Source organism: Haliotis asinina, chromosome 5 (assembly GCF_037392515.1).
Source record: "Haliotis asinina isolate JCU_RB_2024 chromosome 5, JCU_Hal_asi_v2, whole genome shotgun sequence".
Classification (NCBI taxonomy): domain Eukaryota; kingdom Metazoa; phylum Mollusca; class Gastropoda; order Lepetellida; family Haliotidae; genus Haliotis; species Haliotis asinina.
This window is the reverse complement of record NC_090284.1, coordinates 73,342,157-73,354,202: the sequence shown is the minus strand read 5'-3', so window position 1 is coordinate 73,354,202 and position 12,046 is coordinate 73,342,157. Positions and strand designations below refer to the sequence as shown.

The window sequence follows — 12,046 nt, the reverse complement described above, 5'->3', positions numbered from 1 at the left end:
ATAGCATCATCAACGTTGGAAACGAATTGTGTCTGAGCGTCGTAAGCAGTTCCCTTACCGAGGATGTTAGAACGCGTCATCGACTGCGCACCCAACAGCGCCCACACGTACGTTCGAATCGAGTCGTTCAAGCGTATTGTACCAGCACGAGTGAATCCTTTCGATGTTTTTGAGATCATTTTAGTCCAGGCTGTGGCTGCATCAGGACTGGTTTGCTTTATACAGCTGACATGGATCTTTTCATTCGTTGTGGGGCCTGTAAATGTATGACGGTTTGGGTTGTATGAACCATCTTTAGAACCGGCATAATATTTTCCGGACCTGTAGAAGTACACGAGAACTATACCGAGACCATGGTTCACACCAGGAAGGCGAAAGTCTTTATTCGTTGGAATCTCAAACTCCCCACAAACACGTTCATAAGCGCGTCTATCATAGGGGTTATTCGTCATACTCCACGCTTTATCTTGGGGAAGAGGAGCACTTATTTCCTTCAATATTCGTCTCGTTTGATAATAAATATGAAACAAAATAACCGCCTTACTCAGTTCGTCTATACCGTAGTCTGGTTTCACACCCGACCCTGTCGTCGCACACCACACAGCAAAGTTGAGTTGGTTCTGCCAAAACTGCATTGGGGTTTGATTCCAGTTTACCACCGCCTGCGCGTTATTAACGGACACGACATACTTTTCAAAGATATCAATAAAAGTTGTTTTAAACCCCGTACCATCTGCATTCACCACGATTTTCAAGTGTGCTAAATCCATATTATATTATATAATTTATATATTATAATATGTACATAACACTTCCAGGAATAACTAGCGGTGAGGCCGTTCAGCTGACGCACGCGATCGATAACACGTCAGGTCAACTCGAAGTCGCACTCTGCGATATCACCTACCTACCACAATGGACTAACATTAATATCAGCAACAATAAGCTGTTCGTCAGTGGAACTCGCAGTCAAATAACTGACGGCTACTACAGCGTGTGCTCGCTAAACGACGAGGTCTTCAAACCCCTGGGAGCCGAACTCAAGATGAACGACTCAAACGGCACAGTGGTGTTAATCAACAACGGAAGAACCTCCTTGAGGCTCGGCCGACCATTAGCGAGGATACTCGGTATGTCTCCTGACGAGATAAAACCAACAACAACCGTCACAGGCACGAAGTTACCCGAACTAGTACCGTACCGAGAGCTATACATTCATCTCGATCAGGTTAGCACAACGTACAACATTCAAGGAGGACACCCTTCCACTATACTGAGAGCAGTGCCGGTTAAAACTGAGAAATTCAACGACGGTAGAACCGAGTCATTTTCACCACGGCAGTATAAGAGATTAACCCAGGGCAACATACCTGAACTGACAATATCGGTGTTAGATATAAATCATAATCCTGTAAATATAGGATACCTCAGCTTAACGCTTCACGTAACATGACCAGCGCACAAGGGCCCGGAGTGAAAAAATGCGTCAATATCGGGATCTCCGACCTCGGAGACACACGCGGTTTCGACGCTCCCGGAGTAGATGGTAAATCATACGCCTTGCAACTAAAAAACAACATTTACAAACGCGTTGAAATCCCCTCCGGTGGAGCCCTAAGTGATATGATAGATACCACAGGGGCAACAGCCAACACTAAGTACGCCCTCGTCAACACCGGTGATGACAACTGGAGAATATACCCATCATTCGGAGGTAAACTGTTCGACTTAGACGATGTTGAGAGCACTACCGTCGTCAAAAACAAACCATATATGCTCGTCTTCACCGAAGATGACAAGTGGGTGTTGTTACCCGATAACAAATGGTTTCTCAATATTAGACTCGTCTCCCCTTACGTGTTCACGGATAACAAAGACAACCACCTAAACAAAGTCGTGAACAATGGAACCCTGCTCGTGGCTTACGTCCCAACTCAGAGACGTAGCATAGTCGTCAGCCCAGTCAACACTATAGCAGCCCACATGCTATCGAGTAAACCGGCCATGCAAAACGTGAAATTGCAGTTGGTGTCTGAATTCGAAGGCGTGGTTAAGATACTAGAGAGTCTACCGGCAAACTCAACACTGTTCATCAAAGTCTACCTAGGGGAACCATCGGGGAATGATGTCGAGATCGTGAAGGGGATCAAACTCGGGTGGGTGAAACGACACCAGTTTCAAGTTTGCAACGTTTACGTGCGGGTGGGTGTCGACTCCAAGACCAGTCTGCAGGGGGTCAACGTGATCGTAGAAAACAAGATATCACTAATCAATATCTTCCTGCCTGGCAACATACACTTCATGGGTATTAAGTTAACCCCTGAATTATTATCAGAAAACCAGTTGGAAATTATATCATAATAGTATAATAATGACTAGTCATCATCCCAACACTACACTTAACGACCTGGGAGATACGGATGGATTCGATCAGCCTGGTGAGGAAGATGAATTATACATCCTACACTTCAAAGACAACGTGTACAAACGGGTGCTGTTATCAGATTTTAAAGAACCCAAATGGCTGGTCAACTTAACACCAGCCTCACCTTATATCACAACAGGTGAACATGGGGTGATCTCTAAGATTAAGAACAACGGTAGTTGGGTCGGGGATTTCATTCCGGAGAGGTCATTAATCATGATGGCTACTGGTCCCGGGAAAAATAGGTTAAGGACTATAGTAACAAATAAATTACCATTTCGCAATAATATATATAACATACATCTTGATATATCCCCCCCTTTCACACTCATCATAGAAGTCTTCTTTTTCTATTTAGGTAATGAAAACACCTCAAAAGAACAACAAATTTTACCCGGGGTGTCAATACACTGGTTTGATGAACACACAGGTAAATATTGTCGTATTGTTATACAACAGGATACCCACGGGGCCCCTATAAACCGCTTAATAAGCCTCAGTGGGGTTTTTATTACAACAGGAAAGTCTATTAACCTCTCACCTATTACCCTGATTGATGGTCTAGATCTTGTAGGCTTCAAATACATTGAAAGATTTTTAACTGAACCCCAATTAAAATATCTTTCAAAATATATATTATAGGATGGGTCTGTACCCAGTCGTAGAGGAAGTAGCGAAGACACTGGAAACCGTAGATGGGTTCCGCTTGAGGCAGTTATGTGATATGAAACGCCAACTAGAACAAGACCGTGACACGCGGAAAGCACTATGTAAAAAATATAATAGAGCTTTCAATATCGTGGACGGGGCTGACACTACCCTTATGGCAACCAGCATGGGACTAGGGGCGGCAGGCGTTGGGTTGTTAACCACCATCGTGGCTGCACCTATAGTGCTAGGTATTGAAATAACGGCTGGGGTGACAGGGTTGGTAGGGTTGGCGCTTAAGTTAGTATCACGCAGACTTAATCGTAAGGCATTGAAACACGACGAGATCAGGGTTCTGGCCGAAGCAAAGCTGAACACAGTGAGTGAGCGAATTTCCACGGCACTCTCTGACAGTAAGATCTCAGAAGAGGAGTTTAGTTCAATCCTCTCTGAACTCAAAAAATATAACGGAATGAAACAAGATATTCGATCCAAGTCTCGTAAGTCTGCTATCAGCGAGGACGAGAAAAAAAAGTACATAGCACAGGGAATACAAAAAGCCCAGCAAGCCTTTATTATGAACACCAAAGAGATCGTAGGCGGTTCACGTTAAACTGTTTCATCGATATAACCATAACATAAGGTGATAGCCGTAAGCGAGCCACCGATCCTATATGGTCGGTCAAAACTTACAACATAGATAAAGTGGATATGAAAGCCGACGAACCTAACTTGTACTACTTGAGGGGTGGGCCGGGTAGGGGTTTTGTAAGAGAAGAATTATTGATCGTACCGTACGGCACAGTGTTACCGCCTGCCAAGTCACGGTAAACGTGATGGCGTGGCTTTGTAGTAGGGGCAATAATAGCAAGAGCTAATGGTCCCACCAAAGCCTCATTTAGTAAATGAGGCTTTTTAGAGGGGTTTTTGAAAAGTGTTTTCGGACTATCATTCCCTATACTACTTTCACAAATACATTCACTGACAAACTGACACATAAACACTAACACATTTAAGAACACACTGTTAATTTCCTTAACAAAATGACACTTTGACAAGCTGAAGTTAACTGACACATGTACCTATGCAGTACATATTCCCATACAAACTGACTGATAGACATTCCTGACAACTGACTCATTCACTGACAAACTGAAACTTTGAGTTACACTGAGACATTGAGTTATTCTGAGATATTGGGACATCAAGTTACCCAGAGACATTTAGTTATAATGAGACACTGTGACATCAAGTTACCCTGAGACATTGAGTTACACTTGAGACATTGACTTACACTGAGACATTGAGTTATACCGAGATATTGAGTTATACTTGAAACATTGAAATACTCTTGAAACATTGAGTGACACTTGAGACATTGAGTTACTCTGAGATATTGAGTTACACTGAGACATTGAGTTATACTTGAGACATTGAGTTACACTGAAACATTGAGTTACACTTGAGACATTGAGTTACACTTAGACATTGAGTTATACTTGAGACATTGAGTTACACTTCAGACATTGAGTTACACGGAGACATTGAGTTACACTGAGACATTGAGTTACACTTGAGACATTGAGTTACATGGAGACATTGAGTTATACTAAGATATTGAGTTAGACTTGAGACATTGAGTTACACTTCAGACATTGAGTTACACGGAGCCATTGAGTGAGACATTGAGTTATGCTGAGAAATTGAGTTACACACCAAACTATTGGTTGACACATTGTACTAGTGCGTCCATTTTCATAGCAAGTGTGTTCACAGTCCCGTCTTGGGCTTACATGCTGCAAGACAGTGCTAATTATTTTAGACATTAGTGTTGTTTTCTTGCCTGTTGTGAAGTTTGTGTTATTGCAGTTGTATGAAATGGTGTTAACTAGTGGCATTGACTAACTTCCACCAGGCAGCTTGTCAAGTCCTCAGTGTTGACAGTTCGAGATGTTGGCAGTTGGTGGTTGTCCATTCCCAATGCTGGTGTGTTCATGAAGAACTTCATGAGGGGAAGGAAGGCTCTGTTGACAATGATACGCAAATGCAAATACAGAGAAATACTCCAACAGGTGTGAACATTATTTTCTCAGTCACCCTTGATAGTTAATTACTGTTGTTATTTCTTTCGCATAAAGATGTCAGCGGTTCCAAAATTCTGTGAAGACCTGAGTTAGAGGGGTACATTTCTGGTGCCTCTTGCTGTGATATTGCTGGAATATTGCTAAATGTGAAGTATTAACTTTGACCATTATTATACTATAAGGAGTGCATAAAGATGATTATGTAACTGTTTTATGATGATTATGATTTGAAAAAAATGGTGGTTTGTAAGGTTCTTGTACAGAAACAAGTTTAAAATTTATACTAAATTGTTTTTTATCTGAGTTTATTTACACACTTAAATCTTCATGAATTACCCCATTGAACATTACATACATCAAATCAAAGGGATGCTAAAAGACTGAATAACCCTTGTTGAAGGTTAATTTAATCCAGGAAAGATAAGGTTAGTATGGTCACGGTAGCCATAGAAAAAAGTTGAGGTTTTCCCATTTTTGTTGCTTTTGGGGTTTTTTTTACCCAGACCATGATCCTGGTGTATTTATAGTGTGTTCATATTGATGAGGGAATTGTGCTTTGGTTTGTTTTGATTTTAAGGATCTTGAACAGAGGAAGTGGCCGAAGCTGGCTCGGCTTGGGATCTTGTATCACATACATGATGTCATCGGATCTGACCTGGTCGAGAGGTATGGGAAGGCTTGTCATTGTGTTGCAATTTCATGTCCAAGGTGAAACTATGAGTAGACTGGAAATCAAACCATAAGAGAACTTGATGTGAAACCAGTAGACCACAAAGAAATGTTATATAATTAACAATTTCATTCTAAAATGACTTAGTTTAGAAATTATTTCAAATCACTACAAATGCATTACAATGGCAGTGCAAATTCAAGGGTAGTGTAATATGAAAACATTGATTACAGCAGTCAAAACAGTTGTGATAATGTTCACATCACTGCACCAGTGGTCACCCTCACAGGTGAAGTACAGGTCCTCTAATGATGTCAAGTGAGAATCTCGACGCTAGAGTTAGCTCCCCTTACCCACATAAGGCTTCAAAATATTCTCAAGTAATTACTTTTAAACAAACGGTTTTGACATATTGCATTTTCTATTTTTTCAACCATCTTGTTTAAATCATTCCTTTATAAGTACAATACTGATAAATGTATCCCTCAAGCAATTTCAAGCAGTTTCTAATGATTGCCATGTTAACTTGTCACACAGGACAACCAAGTTTTCACACAATTTTCATAAATCACAAAATTAGTGTATACTGTCAAGATCATTAACAATACTCGTGCCTATGATGCAGCTGCTGAGCTGTATGTTGTGCGTGAGGGCCAGATGTTTTAACAGCCAATTTATTTTTTGTCCAGTGGATTAGTGTTATTTTGTTAATGCTGTTGTCCGATCATTATGTGATTTACATTTGTAATGCATTAATTTTGTCCTTATCCTGACTCATGCTTATTTGTTTATCTCCTCCCTGTATGTGAAGATAGTGGAATGAATATCTTAAAGTTCCCTTCTTTTGAAGTAGATGTACAATCACACTCACACACAGGAAGCCTCTCTGTTTCCCACCTCATCGGTCACATGACCTGCCCTGTTTGTCACTCTCTCCTCAATTGCCTGACAAGACTGTTGGACTCAAATTGAGTCTCTATACAGCGTTAATATCCTTTTATATTTCGGTCCTTTACACAAAATTTAGCTATGTACAGCCTTTGTTTGTATAAATTATCATTATGATATGAAATTGTGGATAAATTTACATATTTTTTATGTTGTTGAACATATATTTCATGGTGTGAGATTAAATTTTCACTAATGAAATCATGCTCCTGGTGTAGGTTATGGCTCTCTGCGCCTGTCCTGTGTCGTGTATTAATTGAGAAAATTCGTCACGGCCTTGCCTGTGATGGTGATTTCAGTGAACCAATGTTTACAAGTAACCACCTGTCACATTTCAGAACATTTAGTCGTCACGGCCTTGCCTGTGATGGTGATTTCAGTGAACCAATGTTTACAGGTAACCCCCCTGTCACATTTCAGAACATTTAGTCGTCACGGCCTTGCCTGTGATGGTGATTTCAGTGAACCAATGTGTACAGGTAACCCCCTGTCAGTGAACCAATGTTTACAGGTAACCCCCCTGTCACATTTCAGAACATTTAGTCCCATGGATATTGAACAACTCATTCGTTCGTCAAAACCCACTTCCTGTGTCTCTGATCCCATTCCAACCAAACTTCTGATAAAGCACTTGGACCTGGTGATTTCACCCATCAGTAAGATCGTCAATACAAGTCTTCAGAATGGTGTGTTCCTAAACAATTTCGAGGGGGCGGTGGTCAGACCACTATTGAAAAAGTCTGGCCTAGATCCTCAAGACCTGAAAAACATTTCAGCCTGTCTCAAACTTGTCTTTCATATCCAAAATCATTGAGAAAGCAGTTCACTCCTGTTACAAAGAACATCTTGGTTCAGTTCTGTTTGTGCAGTACACAGGGCATGTTGGAAACATTGTCAGTGATCAGGATATGTCTCACCATGCTTATGCTGACGACACTCAGATTCTGGAATCGTTTCACCCATCAAAGCTGAATGAGTCTCTTCAACACATCGCTGACTGTACACTAGACATAAAGTCGTGGATGACTACAAATAAGCTCAAGCTGAATGACACAAGAACCGAAGCTCTCCTTTTGGGCACAAGACAACAACTAAGCAAGGTGGATGCTGTCACCCTCAAAGTTGGAGATATGGATATCTGTCCATGAAATGTGGTGAGGAATTTGGCGTTTAGCAACATTCGCCAGTAGTTGACTTCTGCAGCAACTCAAGCCCTTGTTCGAGCTCTAGTAACATCCAGGCTCAACTATTGTAATAGTGATCTTTCTAGCATCAACTCCAATCTGATTGATAAACTGCCGAGGATTCAAAACACCTCTGCTCGCATTTTCAGTAGAACTTCCAAACATGCCCACATCACTCCTGTCCTTAAAGAACTCCATTGGCTTCCAGCCAAGACAAGAATCGATTTCAAGATGCTCTGTTTGACGTACAAAATGTCTTCATGGCTTGGCCCATTCCTACCTCTCTGATCTGCTTCACCCATCTGTACCAGCCCACAGTCTCCATTCCAACTCTCAGAATCTTCTTGTGATACCCTCCTACAAACTGAAATCTTTCGGACACCGCAGTTTCTCCTACACAGCACCAGTCCTCTGACAGTTTTGATAGTTTGAAAGCAAAACTGAAAACCCACCTTTTCTCATCATACTTCACATAATTTCACTCATCTTCATCTTTGTACGTATTTTTATTCAATTCTGTAGCGCTTAGAGCATACCTAAGGGCGTGGAAAAGGCGCATTATAAATGCGCATTATTATTATTATTATTATTTATTATTATTATTTATTATTATTATATATTATTATTATGTCATACTTGCGTGGTTATTTGTTCTTCCAGTTTTCACTGTACACTTGGCAAGAATTTTGTTTTTGTTTACTATTCAAATACGTGCTAAAGATTTTTACTTAGTCTCTCTCAAGTCATGTCTGGTAAATCCATTCTTTTTGTTTCTTGTTACCATGTGCTAACTACTGCTGATATTCAGGTTTATAGTGAATCGCCAGACATACTCTGGGGATTTCGTCGAGATGATATGGTGACTGGGTCCTATTCCCAGACGAGGTCGTCGTCAGAATCGATGTTATCTCAGCCATAGAGTTGAAGTCATCTACATCCTCCAAGACTAGACTTCAACTACTAGATACTACTAGATCATTGCTGAAACAACAGACCAGCTCTTCTATGTAGTCCTTCAGCGATGATATTGTCCTTCCCAACAAACAAGACATCTACGACGAATCTTGACTCTTACTACCTGATTCAGGGAATCAGCACAGCATGCAGCATCTACTAGACCTTCATCTACGGCATAAATAAGGACACTGCATCCTTCAGAGCGTCTACTTACAATGCAGACAGCAACAACGTCTGCACTCAACACGGTGTATGCCTCTGCGAATCTACAGCCACAACTTACATTGTTAACAATCAGAAGACAAAATGATTTCAGTACCAATCTGACGCAAGTTTTGCATTCCAGGATGTACAAAAAGGAAAATTTTCACAATCAAAAAGTATTGAGACAAGATTCATGCCATGATACCGCAAGTTCTACTCTCTCCATTGCCACTACGACAGTGGCAGTGTCTTCTCGGTCTACTCGCTTCAGCATTTGGCTCAAAAGGAAAGACTACAACTATGCCCATTACAATGTTGCAGAGACATATTTGACAGAGCTGAACTGCAATGGTCATCTCTACGTAGATGCATCACTACAAGGTTGGGGTTCCCGCCTGGACAACAAGGTAGCAGCAGGAATTTAGGGAAGCAACAAATTCACTCTGCATCTCAACCACCTGGAGATGAAAGTTGTAATCAACACAGAATGACTATGGTCATTTTGCATTGAGGATAAGGCTACTGATGGTCCACTGACAACTCCACAGTAACGTTCTACATACATAATCATTGGTCAACATGATCTGACAGGCTGCTACAGTTAATCTTTCAACTCTTCAACATCGATAACTTGAATCTCTACATAGAGGCATGCCACATCCCAGGTGCATACAACATCATGGGAGACGTTATATTACATTCTTTACAACCATCTCCAACAGAGTGGATGTAGCAGCAGGCGTTTCAACTCATCAGTCAGACATTCAGATCATCGCAAATAGACCTATTTGCCACCAGGTTCAACAGATACCAACACTTACACTTAGCATCTCATGGGAAGGAATGTTCCCGCCTCCAGTCGTACTAACGAAGGACATAGGTAAGATAAAATAGACGACGATGCCGCAACTGACTTACATCATGCCTACTGGCCAGGGAGAGAACCATCACTGAGACTCCCACAGTGGAAGAACCTACTTGTCCAACTGCACACCAAGCAGGCATTCGGACATCATTCCAACCATACGTATGGATCATATCAAAGCCTGTTTGATACATTGAGGATATTCCGTTAGAGCGCCGAAGGCTGTCACCTTACCTCTACATAGATCTTATCGGTCCTTGTACAGTGATAAATGGATGCGCATTGAGACCTACAGCCGAAGGGGTTCACTGCAATGGCCGCCATTGTAGTTTCACTACTAAATTTGTACTGATATATGAAACAAAGAATTCATTTGCTTTCACGTGTTTAACACAGTCTAAAAAAAATCTAAATTTCAATGGTATGGTTAATAAAAGCTTCACATTCCTGAAATATTTGATGAAATAACATTATCCAAAGTGTATCCATAGAAAACTATGCTTCATGGTCAATAACTGCTTCTAAGCTCTTATTGTAGCTATTCAAAGTGATCTGGACGATATCTCTTAATCACTTTTGGTACATTCAGAAGCTTACAATTAATGCTACTCTGCACTTTCTTTCACATCATATGTTTTATCATGTCAGAATTGGAATCATCTACAAGTCAAAGCTGTTCAGGCAACAATCACCTGACATACAAAAAGACATGTCTCAGTGCACAATAGATCGGTCTGTCTGCAGTGACATAGATCTCTCTGCTGGCATACTGACTTTATTTCATTTACTTGATGTCAGTTCAACCAATCCTTGGGGAGCAGAATCTCTTGACATCAGAACACCAGAAAAGGGATAAGCCGACCATCACAAACGCTCCAACCATGGTCAGCTGGTGAAGGAATATGGTACATATACTGTTTCCAAACATACACTTGGTAGTTTGCTTGCTCAATGCGATATTTTAGACTGTTGGATGTTGGTGGGGTCTTTTCATTCAATGTCTTGTCTCATCTACAGGCATCACAGGATTGTTTGGTACATACATGGAACTTACAAACTGTCCACAAGATGTAATGACTGATAACAACCTGATTGTCACCTAATTGTGTGAATGTTTGTTGATGAGTTTCAATTATAAGCTTCAATTATAAATAGACAATTCCCAATGGCCAACGTTCTACATGTTCTAAAATGGGATCTCTTTAATGAGATTGCCATATGACAAACGGAATCGTCATACTTCAGTCTTAATGGAGATGTGTGCAGACATAATGTAGTTGGGCAGGTCCACTCCATTCACAAACAGACGAAGCTCGACTGCATTATGTTGGGTATTCCTGGCAAATATTGTCAAAACCAAATGAATTGTTCTTAAGAAATTTGTAGTACATTTCTGTTCAGTTCTAAAAGATCGCAATGGATTCTCATCAAGTTCAACTCATTAGTACGTTTATGTAGGTCTCACACAGATCTAACTATGTCAGCACTGTGCGCATTGCAATATGACACGGTAGAATATACAGACATGCATTTTTAACTTGTTCTCCATTTGGGACAAGGATTTCTGCCTGTGAAACATGAACAAATTTGCAGCTGTCACCATGCTGAGTGCTTATTTCCTGCAATTTTTATTGGAAGCAGAACAAGAGCACAATGGGTTGGTAGAGCAAGAAAGAGGGAAACGAACAAGATCTTGTTGGGTAAGAAACTGGCTTTAACCTGAGGGTCCAATAGAACTTTTCATCAACTGATGAAACATGATGATCATGTGCCCCTCTACACTTTCTTGAGAATCATTATGAAAATGTTGAATGCATCACCCCATCATTAAATAAGATGTCTTTCTTGGTCCACCCTCATTTTTCTTTGTAGGCATGATGATGTCGATATTTCCATCTTGAAACTGATAACGGAAATAACAATGGGTTGGGTACTAACAGAAATCAAATCAGGATATGTCTATTACCACAGCACATGCTACAATTAGAGTGAGAATGTAGTGCAAATGGGAAGAGGTGTCTGAATATGAGCTGGTCGAGTTACGAAAGAGTTAGGATGGGA

At 40.8% G+C, this 12,046-nt stretch overlaps 1 protein-coding gene across 5 annotated transcripts in view; it reads left to right on the top strand.

Annotated features, from left to right (window-relative positions):
- LOC137285242 (inactive serine/threonine-protein kinase 19-like) overlaps nt 1-12,046 on the top strand; it is a 38,279-nt gene that overhangs the window by 19,458 nt on the left and 6,775 nt on the right. For all 5 annotated transcript variants that reach the window (XM_067817542.1, XM_067817546.1, XM_067817544.1 and 2 more), the window contains exons 6-7: nt 4,989-5,145; nt 5,735-5,823. In XM_067817542.1, coding sequence (XP_067673643.1) covers nt 4,989-5,145; nt 5,735-5,823 — 246 coding nt within the window. The remainder of the gene's footprint in view (nt 1-4,988; nt 5,146-5,734; nt 5,824-12,046) is intronic.